General features: G+C 40.2%; 2 protein-coding genes across 12 annotated transcripts in view; one reads left to right on the top strand and one right to left on the bottom strand.

Moving 5' to 3' along the window:
• PDE7B (phosphodiesterase 7B) overlaps positions 1-10,214 on the top strand; it is a 215,292-nt gene extending 205,078 nt beyond the window's left edge. The window contains exons 11-12 of the mRNA XM_060114761.1: positions 4,128-4,208; positions 9,672-10,214. Coding sequence (XP_059970744.1) covers positions 4,128-4,208; positions 9,672-9,907 — 317 coding nt within the window. The 3' untranslated portion in view covers positions 9,908-10,214. The remainder of the gene's footprint in view (positions 1-4,127; positions 4,209-9,671) is intronic.
• MTFR2 (mitochondrial fission regulator 2) overlaps positions 1-21,816 on the bottom strand; it is a 157,455-nt gene that overhangs the window by 82,421 nt on the left and 53,218 nt on the right. For 2 of the 11 annotated variants that reach the window (XR_009533952.1, XR_009533953.1), the window contains exon 8: positions 10,071-10,315. The exons of 6 other annotated variants lie outside the window; for them this stretch is intronic. Coding sequence is in view for 3 of the 5 variants with exons in the window: in XM_060114751.1 (XP_059970734.1) it covers positions 10,121-10,315 (195 nt within the window). In the remaining 2 variants the exon portion in view is untranslated. Of the gene's footprint in view, positions 1-9,796; positions 10,316-12,780; positions 12,834-21,816 lie in introns of those variants that run through there. 3 more of the 11 variants (XM_060114751.1, XM_060114750.1, XM_060114760.1) reach the window with 3 other exon arrangements.

Raw genomic sequence — 21,816 nt, 5'->3', positions numbered from 1 at the left:
AAAGCACTCATGGAGCTCCCTCTCTATGTACTTTCACTTCAAATGAGTGTGAGTCGTTAGAAAACAAAAGGACAGTTCTAGTTGCCCATGATATAAAATCTCCACTGAGAGAAAAACAAAAGGAAATATGATGAACTTAGAGCAAGGAGGTTTCAGGTTAGATAAGATAAATACTTTCTTTACTATAAGATACAGACAATATGGAAATAGCATAGCGAGAAAAGGGCTGGGATCTTCATCCTTGATCAAGCAGTGATTCTACTCTGTCCCTCTTGGTTTTGACTCAGTCATGCGTTCTTGTTGGCACTGATTGGAGTTTAACCCTTTCATTTGCTTATCTTGAACCCTATTTGGATTATGAGCAGCTTGGGGCCTGGACCATGTCCCCTGGGCAGATGGTAAGGCCACAGAGCTGGTGAGTAGAAGTTGTTAACTAAGTAGAGTCAGTGGGATCTACCAATAAAGGTAATCTGTAAGATGTCTTGGCAAAAACTTGTCCTCATAATAATATGCATGTGCAGCATCATAAGATAGAACAACCTAGAATATTTGTAACTCTTCTCACTAAAGGTGAGCTTTCAAACACTTTGCTCTAGCATGTTTCCTAGCAGAGAAAGGAGAATTCAGAGGGCATGTCGGATCCTTTTTATTTAATAGCCTTATGGTCTAGCAGAAGTTCAGCTTATTTAAGAGAAGACCAGACTCTCTGGTTATCCAAACTTCTTGTCCTCCATACTGAATTAATTTTTTAGAAATTCTATAAAGCACCATTTGTATCATTTTGGTTTGGTTCTTTCAGTTTAGGATTTGGGCTTCCACAGACTGCTAACAGTCCCAGCCAAAGTATCTTTAATGATTTGTGATGCTGAGCAAAGGAAAAACCCTAAAATCAAGGTCAGGGACAGAAGGGGAAAGGAAGATGAGATCCCATGAATTAGGAAGACAGTGTTAAATTCTCAGAACAGACATTAGGATTCAAACATCATTCACCCTCGTCCCGTCAGTGCCTTAAAAAAGTAGAATTTCTGTCCTATTGTAACTGCAGATTGGTATTTCTCAACGAACCAAGATTCCCAGAAGTTTTCATTGAACATCTGCTTCCAGCCTTGTCTAATCCTCAGCAAAGCTGTGATTTTCCTATGTGCAAAGACCCACTGGGGGGGTCATGAAGGAGGCAAAGAATTATAGTTAATGTTTCATAAGCTCAAAATACTAACCAGTAGAGTTCCTGGAGGAGAGAAACTCCAATTTTCCTCTTTGTATTCTCTACATTGATTAACAAAGTGTCTGAAATATGCAGTGCTTTGTAAATATATGTTGAAATAAGTGAATGACTAAATGATCCAATTGGAAGACCTCTTATGGTAGAGGTCACAGGAGAAGACCTAGTGCTGAGGATGGCAGAATCTGAGCTGGGTATTCAAGGATGTGTAGTGACTGCACTTTCCAATAGGATAAACATGAGGCACATGTAGCTAGTTAAATTAATTAGATTAACTAAAATGGAAAATTTAGTTCCTCAGTTTTCTTGATCTGATTTCAAGGGGCTACTATAGTGGGCAGTGCAGAGAACATTTCCACCATTGCAGACAGTCCCAGTGGTCTAGATAGAGAGGAGTAGAAATGGACAGAAGCACTGCGGACCATCCCCCTGCCTCACAGACCAGCTTGGTCCCATAGAAGGTGAGAATATGAGGATCTGTTGAGGCCGCTGTACACCAGGCTAAAAGTAGAGAACATGGCAATGGGAGTCATCTTAGAAAGTACAGTTAGGGCAACGTGTATAATTGAAGCAGAAGAAATACTAAAGAAACTAGCTAAGAAGTAAAAAATCGGAATGAGTTATTAAGAAACCAGATAAAGAAAATGTGGTGTATGTATACAATGGAATACTACTCAGCCATAAAAAAGAATGAAATTTTGCCATTTGCAACAACATGGATAGACCTGGAGGGTGTTATTCTTAGTGAAATAAGTTAGACAGAGAGAGACAAATACTGTATGTTTTCACTTATCTGTAGAATCTAAAAAATAAAACAAATGAATGTCTATAACAAAACAGAAACAGACTCACAGATACAGAGAACAAACTAGAGGCTACCAGCAGGGAGAGGGAAGGGGGAGGGGCAAGACAGGGATAGGGGATTAAGAGGTCCAAACGTCTAGGTATAAAATAAATAAGGTACAAGGATGTGGGACTTCCCTGGTGGTCAGTGGTTAAGACTCCGTGCTTCCACTGCAGGGGGCGCAGGTTTGATCCCTGGTCAGGGAACTAAGATCCCACATGCCGTGCGGCCAAAAAAAACAAAAAAATAAAGATAAATATTAAATTTTTTAAAAAGGTACAAGTATGTAATGTACAGCACAGGGAATATAGCCAATATTTTATAATAACTTTAAATTGAGTATAATCTATAAAAATATTGGATCACTATGTTGTACACCTAAAATGAATATAATATTGTAAATCAACTATTCTTCAATTAAAAAAAAAAGAAAGGGGCTTCCCTGGTGGCGCAGTGGTTGAGAGTCCACCTGCCGATGCAGGGGACATGGGTTCGTGCCCCGGTCTGGGAGGATCCCACATGCCGCGGAGTGGCTGGGCCCGTGAGCCATGGCCGCTGGGCCTGCGCGTCCGGAGCCTGTGCTCCACAACGGGAGAGGCCACAACAGTGAGAGGCCCGCGTACCGCAAAAAAAAAAAAATAGAAAGAAAGAAAGAAAGACAGAAACCAGACTAGAGTCAGGCAGAGTGAAAGTAGGGAAAATAGATGTTTCAACAGAGGAGTAAACAGGATTTGCTTCCTCAATACAGAGGGTAGAGGGAAGGGAAAAATCAAAGACAACTCCTCCAAAGTGTCAGACTTAACTGAAAACTCACTATTAACAGAACTATGGAGGTGAGGAGTAAAACCAACTTTAGGAGAATTCATTTTAATATTAAGTGGTGTCATGCCCTGCCCTCAGAAGGCTATTATCATCTGACTTCCCTGAACTCCTCAGTTAAGTCAAAGTGATTTCCTCACATCAGTTTTGAGAATCACAAGGGCCCAAGAGACCATGGGAGCCATGGCTAAAGTCTTAGAGAAAATGACAGAAATGTGGCCTCTCAAAAGATCCTAGCTTAATGGTTAAGTGCAGATTCTCTGAAGCCAGACTTTCTGGGTTGGAATCCAGGCTCCCCTCTTCACTGGCAGAAGGACCTTAGGTCAACATATTTCCCTATGCTTCATCTCAATTTCTGCATCTGTAAAATGGGGGTTATAGTGAGGTTGTTATGAGGATTAATTAAATAGGTAAAATGCTTAGAACGTGCCTGACACACTGTAAGCATGATATAAATGTTATGTTTCTCTTCTCTAGAGGAGTGCACTCACAACTGTGAACTCAGCTAGTGTTTCTGAGACCCAGCTTCTGTACTGATTAACCAGATTGTTTTTCCCAACGAAATAATTATGCACAATTTTTCACCTTCAGGAATAATTGATAAAATACTTTGATAAAGCTTTGCATGATGTATTTCTCTTTTGGTCTAGCTGATGGAGACATTAAAAAGAAAGATCATCCTGAGCTTTATACTTTCTTTAACCTTCATTTACACTAAGTAAAACTCTAAGGAGTAAGAATGAAAGATACCAGACCCTTATTTTGGATTAATTTTGTAGCTACAGAGATGCTCTTCAAATGAGATCTTTCTACTTCCTCTTCCCGATTTCCTGCCTACTAATTATTCCCGGTTGTTCACGTGAAGCCAGATGAGGGTCAGGCAGAGTGAAAGGAAACCTGTTTTCTTAATCTGCAACTTAAAACCAGAACTTCCATCTCATATTAGGAAATTGGCCATTCGTTTTCTTGTTTTTATAGATTTTTGTTCAAAAGTTTATTCTAATCCCAGAGCATACCTATTTACAATGAGCCTATTGTAAATGATCGTCGATACTCTGATATTTTAAATTTTTGCAGAAGCTACCAGAGCAGGGCAGAGCCAGTTGTTGCTAAAGAGTTCCTAGTGATAAGGCAGGGAACAGTAATTCCCAGATAACTTCTTCCAACTAGATCATTAAAACTATCAACACTCATTCTTATAGGTTCTCGATTACCAATGTGTTTCTTCTTTTTTCTTCTTAGGTGACCTTGAACAGAAATTTGAACTGGAAATCAGTCCTCTTTGCAATCAACAGAAAGATTCAATCCCTAGTATACAAATTGGTGAGTCGAATTCAATTTTAATTTTAAATCAATAGTTTCAGCACCTCTGCTAAGAGTCACTAAGAAGATCTACACACAGCTTTCTCAAGATCCAAACTAGAGGTTTAATCAGTGGCCCTTTGAATGGCTGAGTCCAAATGAACACTCTAGTCATGACTAATTACCAGCTGAGATGAAAAATAGGGTAAAGGCTTTGTTATAGATCCTTAATAACTAACCTGTATTAACTTTGTAGTTCAGAATTGAATCAAAACCAAATGAGTAGAGGAAAGTAACAAGAATCAACTATTGGCTGCTGAAGATTGGATTAGCTCACACTCCCTTTAGGACATGAGGGGTGGGAAATCTGCAGTTCAGGATCCTTCCAATTTGGTCATTACCCTTCATCCTCAATGCTCAATACTAGAGGCTTGGTCCCCAGGCCCAGGCCCCACCAGCCATGTGACATGGGATCCCATGCTTCTCTAGTCTTCACTTCAAAATGGATTTTCAGTCTCATTCTCTTAGGACCACACTCTCAAGTGTCAATTGCACTAAAATGTTAAAGGGTGATGTTAATGCCTCTAAAATAATTGTTTGTTTCTATCACTCTACCAAATCCATCTACGTTTAAAGCAAGTCTTTCTTTTCCTTGCAGTTCCCTCCAATTAAAACCAAACTCCGTTGATGGATACTTAGGTTGCTTCCATGTCCTGGCTATTGTAAATAGAGCTGCAATGAACACTGTGGTACATGACTTTGAATTACGGTTTTCTCAGGGTATATGGCCAGTAGTGGGAATGCTGGGTCATATGGTAGTTCTATTTTTAGTTTTTGAAGGAACCTCCATACTGTTCTCCATAGTGGCTGTATCAATTTACCTTCCCACCAACAGTGCAAGAGGGTTCCCTTTTCTCCACACCCTCTCCAGCATTTACTGTTTCTAGATTTTTGATGATGGCCATTCTGACCGGTGTGAGGTGATATCTCATTGTAGTTTTGATTTGCATTTCTCTAATGATTAATGATGTTGAGCATCCTTTCATGTGTTTGTCGGCAATCTGTATATCTTCTTTGGAGAAATGTCTGTTTAGGTCTTATGCCCATTTTTGGACTGGGTTGTTTGTTTTTTTGATATTGAGCTGCATGAGCTGCTTGTATATTTTGGAGATTAATCCTTTGTCAGTTGCTTCATTTATAAATATTTTCTCCCATTCTGAGGGTTGTCTTTTCGTCTTGTTTGTAGTTTCCTTTGCTGTGCAAAAGCTTTAAAGTTTCATTAGGTCCCATTTGTTTCTTTTTGTTTTTATTTCCATTTCTCTAGGAGGTGGGTCAAAAAGATCTTGCTGTGATTTATGTCATAGAGTGTTCTGCCTATGTTTTCCTCTAAGAGTTTGATAGTGTCTGGCCTTACATTTAGGTCTTTAATCCATTTTGAGTTAATTTTTGTGTATGGTGTTAGGGAGTGTTCTAATTTCATTCTTTTACATGTAGCTATCCAGTTTTCCCAGCACCACTTATTGAAGAGCCTGTCTTTTCTCTGTTGTATATTCTTGCCTCCTTTATCAAAGATAAGGTGACCATATGTGTGTGGGTTTATCTCTGGGCTTTCTATCCTGTTCCATTGATCTATATTTCTGTTTTTGTGCCAGTACCATACTGTCTTGATTACTGTAGCTTTGTAGTATAGTCTGAAGTCAGGGAGCCTGATTCCTCCAGCTCCGTTTTTCTTTCTCAAGATTGCTTTGGGTATTCGGGGTCTTTTGTGTTTCCATACGAATTGTAAAATTTTTTGTTATAGTTCTGTGAAAAATGCCATTGATAGTTTGACAGGGATTACATTGAATCTGTAGATTGCTTTGGGTAATATAAAAAAATAAATAAATGAAATAGATAACTAATAAGAACCTGCTGTATAATAAATAAATAAATAAATAAAATTTAAAAAATAAAAATAAAAACAGGTTGCCACATAAGTGAAACATAGCAGTTAAAGGCTGCATGTTAATTTCAAGATTTGTTAGAGCAGAGATAATAAACTTAAAAAAAAAAAAAACTCAGAACTTTAACTCTTTTACTTATAAACTGTGACCCTGACATGTACCATTTCATGTTTTTCACCAGTTCCCACAGACCTCAGACAGCTTAACACATTCATAGTGTTGCAAACCTCTGCAAGCTCAAGGCTTAATGCCTGGAGATTGGGAGTGAAAGGGTCACCTGAAAACATCAGTTGAAAATTGAGAAAACCAGAGCCAGTTAGAATGATATGCTTCCAATTACTGAGGGTCATGTTGAACCCACAGTCCCACAAAAGAATCACAAAGTCAACCTAAGGAAATAAGAACAAAATTTATCTAGTTTAAAAAATTTGAAGGGAATATACAAATGTTAAGATAGATGTGTTGGAACTCTGAGATTACTGGTGATCTTTTTTTTTTTTCCAAATTGCCCTTAATATCATTACATTCTTTTTACGATTAAACCGATTCATCCACCTGAAAAAGGGAGAGGGGTGTTGTTATAAAAAATAAAACCCTGCAAGAACCCAGAGCAGATGAAGCTACAGAATTGCAGGGGATGGGGAAGGGCATCAACATCAACAGAAATGCAGCCTCAGCCTCTTTGGATCCAATGCCCTATCAAGTTGGAAATTCTGCAGATGCAATTCAAAAGGAATAGACCCCCAACCAAAATCCTAATCCTGGCCTTGTTAAATTCTGGCCAGAAAGAAATTTGCCAGGCACCTGTTAAAGACATTTTGAGCCCCCAGAGAAAAGCATTCACATTATTAAGCACACAACCTAGATTTGCAAGACAGACTTGATTTCGGAGATTCTATTCTCTTGTTGTCATGAGAACACACTTATTTTGTCAGATCATATGTCCTGATTTTCAGCTCAGGAAAATGTGGTTACCATAGATACCTGTTTTTAGAATGGGATGGGGATTGAGTGAAAAGGAAAATCCCATGGATGCTACACCAGCACACCAATAAAGAGAAAGGGGTGATTATAAAACAACCCTTAGTAGATAAATCTTTCTGTCTCTGTTCCACATCTCCCAGCTCTGTAGGTTCAAGGCTGGGAGGTGTGGTGTGCATAGGTAGATCAGGCTAAACTGGAAAAACCCAAATAGATCAACAGAATCTAATGGGAACTGTGGGCTCCAGGCTCCCAGACAAGGATTTTTCCAGTGGGTGCTAAATAATGCAGCTAGTTCCTCCGTTCTGATTCCCCTGGGACTGAAAATGTCCCCTCTCTTTTTCCTTTCCCAATCCACAGTGAGAATTTCCTGAGTGCCATCTCAGGCTTAGACCTGATTTTGTTTAAGTAATTCATATTTACCCAAGTGAGACAGGGATTTAATATCCACCCCCCCACACCTATATTCCTCTCCTCTCCCCATCAAACTCTACATTTTAAAAAGAAGGCATTAAATCAAATGAATCTCTAATTGGTGCAGCCTATAGAAAGATGAGGAGAAAGAGGCTTTCCTTCAATCCCTGTGAACTCTGAAGCCATCATTTCTCCCCTGCCCCACTCCCACCACTCCAGGAAGACAATATCCCGGCAAAGTCAGGCTCTACATCACTTGAATAGAAGAGGGAGGTTTGCACAAATACACAAGGAACCTATGGGGCAGCCTCCCAAATCTGATTGTACAGAAGCCTTTCTTCGTGTGAAAAACTGCCTCATGGTGTTTCTTCAGACTTTAAAATCACTCTTCTATCTCCTATAAGAGGTCTTTATATCTGACGAGTAGAAATACAGAGGTGTAATTCCAGAGTAATTTCAGGAAGAAAATGAGTTGATTTTTAAGTACTGGATTCTTAAATGTGGGATTTGTAACTTTTTTTATACTTAAGGTAAACCTCATAAATATTCACGACTTAAACTTTAGAATAGTATAATATTGTACACTATCTTTTTAGATACCTAATATCTAATCTCTCTTAAGATGAAAGATATCAGGCTTCCCTGGTGGCGCAGTGGTTGAGAATCTGCCTGCCAATGCAGGGGACACGGGTTCAAGCCACCCTGGTTTGGGAAGATCCCACATGCCGCGGAGCAACTAGGCCCATGAGCCACAATTACTGAGCCTGCGCGTCTGGAGCCTGTGCTCCGCAACAAGAGAGGCCGCAATAGTGAGAGGCCCACGCACCGCGATGAAGAGTGGCCCCCACTTGCCGCAACTAGAGAAATCCCTCGCACAGAAATGAAGACCCAGTGCAGCCAAAAATAAATAAATAAAATTTAAAAAAAAAGATGAAAGATATCAAAATTAGATATGGAGATTGTGAAGGAGGTGAAGAAAATTCAAGAATAGCAAGCAAGAACATTCCAAAATGAAATCCTTGCTTGCTGACTCCCTGCATAACCTTATCAAGATGTAGACAGTAAGTCACTGGCTTAACCTTCCTCCTCAGGTTCAGGTAATCTAAAATAATCTTATACTATTTAAATCATATTTCACATCTGATGAGATGATGCAGGCATGTACAATAACATTTTGCTTTGCTGCATTCTTTTTTCATCTCTATAGCATCCTCAAGGGCCTTATAATTCACATGCCTGTAAACATACAGGGTTAGTTGTTGGAAGATTTCATTAGCTGAAAAACACTTGCCTTTTCTCCCCATACCTACATTTCAGGGAAATAGAATAAAACCTAAATATATCCAAATTTGTGATGAGTCCAGTTATTCCAGCCTAGACTGGAAGTTATCTTTGCTTTAATAAATCATGTTTAATATGGAAAGCACATTAACAGTGAAACATGGTTAGAAAGCAACAAGGCTAAAATAATTAAGAGGACAGACATGCAAACAAAGAAGTCTCATATCAATCCATCTTATCTAGTCATTCAAGCAGAACTTTTATGCAGGTAAAAATCTGTATTGAAGACGAATGAACTTTTATTACCTACACCTAGTTGTTTAACATAATTGAAAGTAAGACAAAACTGTGAAATGATAATCCTGAAAAAATATCCTATGGAGTAGATGTATGAATTCTTCAGATGGTCTAAATCAACGAGGTGCCCCTTCCTGGTATCATTTGCTCTTTCCTCCCCTCCCCCACCCACCCTCCTTAGTTCTAGCACAAACTTTTTTTAACTTTTTTCTTTATGGCTTCCCCCTTCTTCAGATAATAATAGCCAATATTTATTGAGTGTTTATTATGTGCCAGGAGCTTTCTAAGCATCTTCACATGTGTTCAGTCATTTCATTGTCATAACAACCCTATGGGTTTGGTACCCTTCTTAAAGCCTTTTTACAACTGCAGAAACTGAGGCACTGAGAGGTTAGATGCCAAGCCCAAGGTGACATATCTTATGCTTCGACACTGAGGGCAGGGACCGCATCTTGGTGGCCTTCTTACCCACGGGCCCAGCACATCGTGGGCCCTGTCATGTTTGTTAGGGAGGAAGAAGTAGGTCTTACTGCCCTGCTGGTGATGAGCTTGGCCTTGCCTGTTCCAGGTTTCATGACCTACATCGTGGAGCCCCTCTTCCGTGAATGGGCCCGTTTCACGGGACACAGCACCCTGTCTGAGAGCATGCTATGCCACCTGGCACACAACAAAGCCCAGTGGAAGAGGCTATTGCCCAACCAGCGCAGAAGCAGCAGCGGTGGCGGTGGCAGCGGCGGCCCGGACCACGCCGGCCCAGGGACCGAGGCTGAGGGGCAGACCGTGACCGAAGGCGACGCCCCGTAGTTCCAGCCAGGCCTGCCCCCTGCTCTGCAAACTGAGAGTGCCAGCCTCCTCGCGCAGAGGCCTCTGGGAGGGCAGCTGCTCTGAGGGGCTCTTGCCGGTAAACCCAGCCCCTCTCTGGGTGTCGTCCTGGGGCTCTTTGGAACGCCACCCTTCTCCCACTCACCTGCCTCCCTCCTTTTTCCAAGTGTACAGAAGCCATCCGTCACCTCAGCATTAGCTGCCGAAATAAGCAGCTCCATTCCGCCATGAGGGAGCTGATTCCAGGGGCCGGCTTGGCCCTCGAGGTGAAGACTGGGGAGTAAGAAAGAGGTGCTCCTGCTGTGGGCCCCTCGAGTCCTGGGTCACACTGAGATAGGCGGCACTTCCTAAGTCCAGAGCATTTTTAGCGTTGGCCCTCGGACTGCTGATCTGCATGACAAAAACACCAGCATATTTGGAACTCCAAGGATATTGGTTTCAGGTGCAAGAGCACAAGTGAGAGCGTGAGAGAAAGTACCTTCTATTTTAATAATAATTATTATTATAAAAATAATAATAAATCTTTTTAACTTTTCTATTTTATGCACTAGACAATGGATCTAAAACTATGGGCAAACATTACTCAATGTACCCAAACTCGAACAGGGGGTTCACTGTTTTCTTACAGACTTTATGCCACTTTGGGTCAGAGATTTGGCATCTTCGCAATTAAGAAACCACGTTTCCTATCCAATCCAAGGGGAAGGTGCTGTACAGTTCATTCGTTTGCACCATTTGCCAATCTGTCTTTTATCGATAACTCAGATTCAGTGACATGTTTATATTCACACCTGTACATTCTCTGTAAATATCAAGCGCTACTGATTCCCATGCCAAAATACATGAGTATTATGGGATTGCTACCTGTATAAACAATGGCACTGTGAACAGAATACTGTTAGTTTTAATACAAGAGAATGCATTTGTAAATATGGTATAGAGTTTATTAATATACTATTGTTTGCAGATAAAAGCCTTAACTTTAAACATCTTTCATCTTCTGAAAGCTGCCCAACTTAAGTCCTCACAGATGTCCTTCTGAACTGCCTTCCCATATCCATCTTTCTGCTTTCCAGCTAAGGTCACAAAGCAAAACTGAATAAAGTCTTTGAGGAAATATTTTGGAAACTTCACATGCATTCTGCTTGAGACCATAGTGTGTAATCTATGGCACCAAGCATGGTTTCCTCAGATGAACAAGACCCTTCAGCAAGCCTGAAGTCACTTTCAACACAGCGATGTTGCACTCTGTTTTAACAAGCCAGCTGATAAGCTTGTGTTTATACGACTCTTGTCATGGACATGGCAGTGTGTCAGCCTCGCAGGACACAGAGCAGGTCTCACAAACCTTCCGTGACCCCGTCATCTATCCATCAGGGACTTCCCTGCTCCCCTAGCACACTGTCGTCTGTTCTGGCTACAGTACCAAAGCATCTTTGGTTTATGGTTGGCGTGCATTTCTTTGGTTTATGGTTGGCGTGCATTTCTTTGGTGTCAATAGTAACTGGATTTTCCTTTTTCCTTCATTTCATGTGAACAACTATGCGACTGTTTAGCAGACGTTAACATAATTTAAAGAAAGAAAATATTTCAGTTGTCTGATAGAATTTACCTTCCTGGGCAGGTTTTTGTTGCCATTTTTTCTGCATATACTTGGCCGGAAAATCAATTTATTACAGCCTTCTTCTCTAGTCAGCTAAACTCTGTGCATTGAACCTTTTCTTTAGAAGTTCTAGCATAACTAATGTTAGATGAAAATTGGCAGTGCCCCCTTTCGTTTTACCTTAAACAATTGGCAGTGGGAGGATGATACTAAGATAGTTTCTGCCGCTATCAAGGTGTTTCGCAAAAGCTGATGGAATGTCAGCTAACTCTCATTTCCTAAGTGCAACTCTTTTTTTTTTTTTCTTTCCTCCTAACATACAAATGAAATGTTAGAAACTTGACTGGATTGTATTAAGTTCCTGCAGAAAGACCGAGGCTTGCAGAATAAAGGTTTAGAGGAAATTTGGAAAGCTGGTTGAACTTTCATTAAAGCAGAAGAGATTGTCAGATGGTACTAAAGAAAGTGTGAAAACTTCATGAAATGAGTGGATGATAAGTTGAAATTATTGATATGGGTAAGAAAGGAAGTTGTGAAAACTTAACACTAACTTTGGTTTTTTTTCCTGTAATAACTATGAACTGACACATGATTTTTTATTGCTTTAATACTCTGAAGCTCTCAGCTTGGTGAAGCCCCAAAAGAGAATGTATTGAATGTATTTCTGCTTCCAAACCTCTCTTATTGTGGTTTGGTTTGGGCTTTTGAGTAGTCTATTTTTAAAGTACATGAGATCAAATCAAGGAAAGCAATTACTGGGGAAGATACAGTAGAGATAAGAAAGAAGATGCTATTTTAGCTAATGGAGCCTCTACTTTGAGTTTAGGAAATGGACTTTGTTTAAACTATATTTATATAATAATTTAAATAAATAAGATTGGACGCGGTTTTAGTAGTTCCCAATTTATAGGACAAAAGTGTATTAGGTCTTGAAGAAGAGCTCACAGAGAAAACTACCAAATATCTAACAGTTAAGCCTATGAAGCAGCTACTAGTACAATAAAAATTTGAAGTAAAATGAGATGTGATGCATAAACTAGATACATTTGACTCCTTCTTTCAACCATCTGGAGATTTCTTGAGTTTCTCATTCTTTGACCAAAAAAAAAAAAAAAAAAAAAAAGAAAAAGAATATGAAAACTCTTTTTTTCCCTGCCTACTGGTGGCTCTCTAGCAATATTTCAATAGAAGGTGTCCAGTGTCCAATTACTAGTTAAGACACAGCTGTTGGATCATCTGTGGGCTTTATCTTCACATTCTTTTTCTCTTAGTCCCTGGACCATCACGAGCTGACTTCCTTCAATGCTTGAGAAGAAAGGAATCAAAAAGCTATTTTTAGTAAGTGAAAGCTAAAGTTAAAATCAAATTAAGAGAGAGAGAATAGATATCACTTCCAGGCCTGATAGGCAAAGCCTTTTTCTTTTTACAGCACCTGTGAACAGTCAGAACCTTGTTCCTGGAACGCTGACCTCCCCATAACTCCCTGCTAGGCTGAGTGAAAATCCTGCTCTGTTTCTACCTGCCTAAGGCTTCCCGCAATGGGATGTGGAGCGTGTCCTGCAAAGCTGTCACCAGGTAGTGCTTCCTACAAGCCACAGACTTGTTTTGTAACCTTTTCTCATGTTGAATCAGATCTGCTCACCTATTTGAACATTGGTTATGATCTTGTATCTCACTGTATTTCTTATGCTTTGTTCTTTTATGCAAACCCTTACAATTGTGTTGTTTTGTGTACACACGTGAGGTTTGGGGAAAAAAAAAACACACCTTGTGAGTTTTTGCTCAAAATGTGGCCGAAATATCCACTGGCATGTCTAGATAAACAATTAAAATAAAGATAATTCTTAAAAATATTGCAATATGAAAATATTCTGATTCTCACCAGGTAACATGTTACCAGCCAACCAATCAGATTCAAGGTCAAGGTCAAGAGCACAGATGCAGCCGTGGTGTACGGGACTCATTCCACCAGGGGCTGCAGAAACAGCCATGTCCATGAAGCCATCATTTGCCAGTTAGTACCAAGATAGGGAAAAAGGGCCACCATTCAGCTCTGCATTTCCCCTGAGTCCTGATATTTTTCTGATCCACATTTGTCAAATTCATATATGAATGAGAATGAGGTACAATGCTTTAGGTTGTGGAAACATAGTGGACTTACTTGTGAAAACTATGGTCTTGCATTTCAGGATTGGAAGCCAGCAAGAACAATAGAACAGTTCAGGCAGGACAACTGAGTGTCTAAATCTATCTGGAAATGGAGGAAAAAAAAAAAAAAAAACCCACCACCCATGGTTCCCAGGAACAGTCTTGTATCTTTACATAGTCTCCTCATGTTCATTTGGTTAAGATTTGTATTCAGAATCTCACTGATTCCCTAATGCTTCTCCATGTCTGAATGCAAAGTCACTTTTTTCATTTGTCCACACTCCATATCATCCAATCAAAATCAAAAGTGGGACCCCAGGGCTTCCCTGGTGGCGCAGTGGTTGAGAGTCCACCTGCCGATGTGGGGGACACGGGTTCGTGCCCTGGTCTGGGAGGATCCCACATGCCGCGGAGCGGCTGGGCCCGTGAGCCATGGCCGCTGAGCCTGCGCGTCCGGAGCCTGTGCTCTGCAACGGGAGAGGCCACAGCAGTGAGAGGCCCGCGTACCGCCAAAAAAAAAAGTGGGACCCCAATGGTTTCCCAAGTAAAGGTCAGACATGACTTTCAAATGTACCCAGGAACCTAGCAGACACATTGTCAAATAGGCCAAGCCTATGTAAGCAATTGAATTTAAGTCAACGAATTTTTTTTAAAGAAAAATCTATTATTGCAATAAATATAGTATATGCTGCTTCATACCAAAGAGGCAAAATAGAGCTATTTATTCGTATTTATATTTAAAGTATATTTTTAAAGAAAAGTTCAATTGGCAAATTTTTACTATACAATCAAATATTAATATTAAAATGACAGAAAATGTCTTAAGTGTGAAAGTCTACGTGGTGCCAATAAGCACAATATTTTGTAGTGTGCTTTAGTCTGTTTTGTGTGTATGTATGTGTGTGTGTGTGTGAATTTCCATAATACAGAAAAACACTGGCATTCGTTCTTCTCTTTGGTAATGTATGTTCATTTGTGTAAAACTGTAAATTTCAACAAACAATATTTGTTGCTCTCAGTCTCTCACAAAATATCTTTCTATTTACATGTAGAAACGTAAGCAAGTAAGTGTATTTGTACAAGCTGTTTTGCTATGTCACACAGTCAAAAATTTGGAAAACAGAATTCACTAAGAAGAAATTTCCGTTTGACAATTGTTAACTCCTGTAGAATCTTATGCGACCATGGTCTTTCAAGTCAAGGGTCTATATTCCTTTCCGCTTACTGCAACATTGCTTGATTTACACTTTGATGATTGCAATATTGGTCATTGCCATAAAGTAGGAAATTCAAGGGAAAAAAGAATCTATTGTGTAAAAGGTGTTGACCTAGGATTGTAACACACACATGAACTATACAGGGATAAGTAAAAGCAAATGCCATCTGGGCAGTCAGAGTGATTCCATAACTGTGTAGCCTTACCCCAATGAAAACAGGATTGGAAAAATTAGGACTATCACAACCAAAGTTAGTAACCTTGTGAGATCAGCAAGCCACAATTGCCTTTTCCGCACTGGAAATTGGAATAATGTAAATCAACAAATACTGATTGAGGATCTACTATGTGCCAGTGGTTGGGCTAGATACTTGGGATATAAAATGACCCAATCCCTCCAGAGCGTTCAGAGTTGTGTCAGAGATTGGCATTACCAGTGAACTCTTCTTAGAGATTTCATGAGGACATCTGTGAGGGCTTACCTCCTGGAGAATAACGTAATATAGTGCAGATAAGATGTGGGGACAAAAGTGGTCCCATTCTTGGTTCTGTCACTAACATATTCTGTGACTTCAGGCAAGTTACTGAACCTCTACAAAATTATTTCTAGACAATAATGGTTTTGTTATGGTTTTGGTGGTGTTTCTGGTTTTGTTACGCAATTAAAAGAGATTGCATACAAAAAGCACCTAGCACTCTGTCTGGTACATGGTAGGCTTTTCAGAGACACAAGTTCCCTCCTCTTAAATTATAAGACGCTTTACAAATAGCCATTCACACGTGGTAAGAATGTGGAGAATATATGGAGAATAATGTAGTAAAGAGATGCTAGTGATCTTACACTGGGAAGACAAACTCATTTATATATATATATTTTTAAAACAGGTTGATTAGTTTATGTACTCATTTATTGGCAAGATTGGGTAAGAAGATTACCCAGTGAAAACTCTTGCGTCAACTACAGCCTACTTTTCTGTTTAGTCCTCTATGTTCTAGAATAGAAGATAGTGTATCTTTAGTTACCAGTTTTGTCAGAAATTTCTGTGAAGGAAACAGCTCCTAAGAACAAAATAAGAGTCATTTATCTCCCTTGCATCTATGTCACCAAAGCCCCAAATCCAGCTGGTGATAGCTCTGGTCCTCTGCATCAGTCCCCAGAAAGTTTGCTGGGCTTTCACAGGCTCTGCAGGAGCAGGCATGGGCTGGTGCTTCCAGGATACACTTGGTTCACTCATTCACACATCTCCAAATGTGTTCTCAGCTAAAGCTTACTGCCTGCCCTAGAGCAGGACGGAAAGCAGAGGCATTTCCTAACAACGTGTCGGAGGAGGGAGAAGACTCCGTCCTGCCTCCGTGGGAATGTAATAGACAAACATTTGAATAATGACTAAATGAGGAGCTTTTAGCTGTGAAACAGTCCATGATTTTTTTTTAAGTAAACCAGAGAGATTATTAGACAAATTTTAAGTTTTAGCTGATATGGTTTGCAGATGCATGATTGCCTTGCTTAGTCATCTAAGCAACAGTGTATTTTTGATTCAATTGCCTGAAATACTTTAAATTCTAGTATTGCAAGTGCTGATTTAATCTCCAATAATTTTTTCCTTTTAAGGAATTCGTACGGTAGAGTTTCAAAAGTGAAGGCTTTGGAGTCAGACAGACCAGAATTCAAATCCCTCATTATCACATGCTGTTTCACCCCAGGCAGTCAGTTTAACTTCTCTTTGCCTCCATTTCCAGATGTATAAATCGAGAGGAACATCTACCTCCCAGGGCAGTGTGAGGTCAAAATTAGAGGACATAGATAAACATATAGCATGGTTTCTAGCAGAAAGAGGGTACTCAGCAAATATAAATTCTTACGTCATTTAAAGAACAAAAATCTACAAAGCGGGAGTTGGGATATGACTTTTGCTTTCTCTAGGTTGTACTTTTTTGTGCAAAAGAAACCACAAGACCCATTAATAGACATTGAGCATGACTATATTTACAGGTGACCAGTTTGACTATAAAACAATCCTTATAATATGGACAAAATATTGTAAAAAATGATTATAGAGGAAGACAGTGTCCCTAGGGTACGAAGGATACACTAATAAGAACAGGGACAAATAAGGAACTGTCTTTTCTGACTGTAAAGTAAGTACTCCTCAGCCCAACCAGAGAGAACCAGTCTGTCAAGCCTTTCCTTGAGGTAATGATAATACAACCCGGTTATTTAGTTAACAAACAAAACTTGATACACTGTCAAGTTTTTCATGAATTCCATTTATATCCTATAAATTCTATCCATAGAAATTTCCAGTGGCCCTTCCTCTTGTAATATTAGATTCTGGCCACTGACAGCAGAGGTGGAGAATCCAGGGGAGTCTCTGTAAATAGATGATCCTAAAATAGATTCTCTTCTCCCAAACTATGCTTGATAATGCATATGCTAAAAGATGTTAAGTATTCCTTGAAAAAAAATGGCTTCATAGCCAAAGATATTTGAGAAACAATGGATTAAACACCCAGGCTCTTCTCCTGCATGCTTCTCTGAACCTCCCATATGCTAATGCACAGCTCCAAGAAGACAATATAAATGATCCTGTTTGGATCTAATTTTGGTTTCATATCATGAAGGATTCCTTGACCACAACCCACAATGATCTCCCTGTTTATCATTTGCTTTAGTTTTGTCAGTGATTATTAGTTATTTATTATTGATGTGTGTATGTATTTTCTGCCCAACTTGAGACCTAATATAACATTGTGGTTAACTTGCTTGAGTTTGTGGCTTGAATTTACCACTTACTAGGTGTCTGACCTTGGGCAAGTTTCCAAACCTTTTGTGCCTCAGTTTCTTTATCAGTAAAATGATGATAAAAAAATAATACCAATTTCATAGCGTTTCTGAAGATTGAAAGATTTCATGCATATAAAGCACTTGGAACAGTGCCTGGCACACAGAAAGCACTCAATTAAGTATTAGCAAAACCCAACATCCCCTTCGCCCCCTGATCTACAAGTTCCTTGATAACAGGAATAACTATCCTTTTTAATATATTCTCCACAGTGTAGTACAGAAAGTACAAAACAAATGTTTCTTAAATGAAAAAACATATTTTTTTGGACTGATAAATTGAAAATCATATCAGAACAATATGTTAACATTTAAATCCAAACAAACAAGTTCCTATTGGAACAATAAATGTCCCGATAATTTGAATGCAGATGTTGTTTTTTGATTTTGCTGATTTCTATCTGGTAGACTTGCTTTGTTTCTAGGAAAATGATTTAGGAAGACAAAAGGTTTTCTCCTCCCAGTTTACGAGCCTACTCTTCTGAGTGGTGAGGGCAAAGATAATTCCCCTGAAAAAACTTGATGCCCAAAGATTTCTAGTTTTTTCCCATCCAAATAGAAAAAAACCTACAGAAGGACCACTAAATTGCTTTCTTTGCAGAGCTAATAAAAGTCCCCTGTTGTACTACACAATCCAAGAAAAGACAGAGATAAATCCCAACCCTCATCTTTACAAAGGAACATGAGAGCAGCAGATGAATCTCCTATTTTATCTTTGTTTCAAGCACTTGCAATCACACATAACTGACTCTTGCTTTTTTTTTTCCCAGGAAGCAACTACAAGTGCATTTTTTAAGTTGTCAGCAAAGTATGCCTAAGGGATCAAAATGAAGGGTCAGTTCTTGGGGTTATTTATCCCTTTCCACTTCCCGCTGTTATATTTTTGTTTGGACCTTTCTAACCAGAGTCAGACTTGACATATCAATGGACTTTCATCCACACTTGAAGAAAAATAACTTATAAATGAAAACAAAATACCAATGGTATCACATACTAGCATAAGTGAAAAATATATTCTAGAATTACAGACGAATTTTCAAGTGTTAACCTGACTGACTTGGGGAAGAACAATAAGTTCTGACAGATCTTTCAATTCTCAGGTTATGTAACATGATGTGAAATAGTTCTTAGATGCTTCTACTGACTTTCGTTACTAAAAATGTATCAATCATCCCACTAAAAGTTTACCAAAAAATACCTTTTTGCAACTGAAGCTTTCTTGATCTTAAACTCTAATGGGAAGGCTGAGATTTTTTTTTTCACTCTGATCAACTTTCACTTTAACAGCAGGTTTCCAGTTCTTAGCATGATTGAGGGAACACTTAACTCTACCAACCACCTACATAAGAGGCAGGCAGGCAGCCGAAGGCCATTGCCCTGATGGTGATGGTTCAGTCTCTACACAGTGAATCCCGGAGACCCCAGTACCAGCCTCTGAGCAAGATGAGATGAGAAGAGCCTCCAGTGGGGCAAGCAGCCCACAGAGCAAGGGCTGTGTGTGGGCCTCAGTCTGCGGAGAGTTTGAGTCTGTGCGAGTGTCATGGAAAATTGCCTTCGGATTAAGGGGGGAGGGGAGGACACCTGACTTGAATATGTTAATAAAGTTTTACTGGGGCCAGAAAACAAAGCACGGAGCAAGCAATGACTGGACAGAGTCCTTGTTTCTTCCTTGTCATATTTAGAGCTGTTTTAGGGACAAATTTTTTACACGTGGTTGGCAAAGGCTCTGACCAGATGTCAGGTATATCATTCAACTTTGTCCATATAAAACAAGTCACTTGTAAAAAGTGATCTTTGAGGCTTAATTTCGCTTCAGAAACAATAATAATAGAGCCTATTTTGCAGCTTTGGAGTGAGAATTAGAGCTAATGTACTCGGAGTGCTTTGCACACTATTTTGTACACTATTGCCACTTAGTAGCTTTTATCAGCTAAAAACACTGGTGGAGCTATGTTCCGTTTGCTGCAAGAGGTTATTCAATTCTTCTAACTCAAATGAGGCTGTCGATGGAGACAGGAGCCAAGGAGGAGAAATGGCAAGGTGAGTGAGCTTGTATTGATTTGTCTTTAACATGTGAAGGAAAATAAGCATTTAAGGAAGAATAACCAAGCAGAAACAAAATTACTACTCCCCTGCTGTATCAGTATCCTAGGGCTGCTGTAGCAAATTACCACAAGCCGGGTAGCTTAATACAACAGAAATTTATTCTCTCACAGATCTGGAGGCCGAAGCCTGAAACCAAGGTGTTGTCAGAGCCTGCGCCCTCTAAAGACTCCAGAAAAAAATCCTTTCTTGCCTCTTCTAGCTTCTGGTGGTTCCCAGGTGTTCCTTGGGAAACCAGTCATGGGATCAGTATCCACCCTAATCTAGTCTGACCTCATCTTAACCAATTACATGTACAAGACCTTATTTCCAAGGAAGGTCACATTCTGAGGTTCTAGGTGGACATGACTGTTGTGGGGAAGGGGGCTGCTGCTCAGCCTTGACACTCCTCACCCATCCACCCTGTACTTTACCTCCCATGGCATCATCCCCAACACACACACACACACACACACACACACACACACACACACACACAGCGCACCTACACGTCTTCCAGATTTCCCCTGAGTGAAGCTACTGGGACAGATTGCTTCAGGTTTGAGATATGGTTGTTTTTGCATATTTGGGGGGAAAGTCTGGAGAAGTCTTACAGGAAGGAGGATCGAAAGCACATCTTTGTTTCTTTCTCCTATATTCTTCCCTTACTAATTCAGATCTGTCTTAGAAAAAAAAAAGTCTTGAAAATCCCTCTAGCATCTGCCATCTGGAGATGACAATGTGAGTCATTCCACATTTCAGCTTCTTCACTCTCATCATCATTAATGTTCCAGATACTCCAATCTACTTATTCATTTATTCTTTTGGAAGCAAAGCAATTAGATGTAAGGACAGATCCAGGAGCGCTGGCCACAGGAGTGGGTAGCTTCAGGACATGGAGGAGAAAGTTAATGCAGATAAGAAAAAAAAGGACCTGGTGGCAGACAAGTTATCGACTTGGTAATAAAATCGTGACACACAGGATGATGGCAGGACTTGGGGTGAGAAGCCTGGGACCTCTCCAGTAACTGAAATAGAGACTATGGAACGTCAGTGATGGCAGAGACAACGGGGTGGTACTGCTACATGTCAAGAACCCCAGGCAGAAGAGTTTTAGAGTTTTTGAATCCTTAATGAGGGTAGAGAACTAATGCTCGAGAAGTGGCAGTAAGATGTAAGGGGGCACTGATCCTATTTCCCAACATTGACATGAAGGACAGTTGGCAATGAATGGCCTCCATTTGAGAGGCATCTTGAAAGCAGAGTCTTGGGGGTGGGACAGTTCTTCTGTTGAATCATAAAGGGTAAAGGAATGTCAGGTGCAGAGACAGAGTGCATAATCGTGTGTTTATCCTATTCTGAGAGCTCCAGAGAACGTAATATAAGGGTCAGGAAGGAGGACTCTGGTAAAAGAAGGTTAGATCAGAATAACATGGGGTATGAGGCAATAGAAGAAGATAATCAATGGAGGAAGCATTATTCTTAGGTGGTAAACCAGGTGGAGGAGGGTGGGTTAAGCCGGACATTCAACTGCCCAGAGAACTGTTCCGAACATTCCCTCTGTGGCTGGAAGGAGACCCTCAGGGATTTACAGAGCCCTCCTAGATCCACTTCCAAGCCTTAGGGGAAAGGGGAGCCCGGAGCTCTTGGACGAGGTGACTTATGGTCTGGATTGACTGTGATGGTCCCAGGGAGGTTCTGGGCATCAGCAATTTACATGCAGTTACCCAGAGAGTGGTTAGGGGCTCCAAACCCAGAGAGCCTGGGCTAGGAAGGGGTGGTGGGAGCAGACTCTTTAAGAAACAGCAATGACCTGGAGATCTTGGCATACAACCAGCTCTGCTTCTTCTCTGGGGACTCCAAGCCCAGCAATACTACTGTTATAGATTCTGTGTATAGTCTGGAGGCAGAGATAGGGTCTGTAGCTAACACTTTTCAAGTCTCCTTTGTACTGTGTCCCCAGAGGTCAGCTGTGAGCCCAGGCAGCTTGCTGTAATAGA

Source organism: Mesoplodon densirostris, chromosome 12, assembly GCF_025265405.1.
Source record: "Mesoplodon densirostris isolate mMesDen1 chromosome 12, mMesDen1 primary haplotype, whole genome shotgun sequence".
NCBI classification, from domain to species: Eukaryota; Metazoa; Chordata; class Mammalia; order Artiodactyla; family Ziphiidae; genus Mesoplodon; species Mesoplodon densirostris.
Note: the sequence above shows the minus strand (reverse complement) of the source record. Positions and strands in the feature narration are given on the sequence as shown.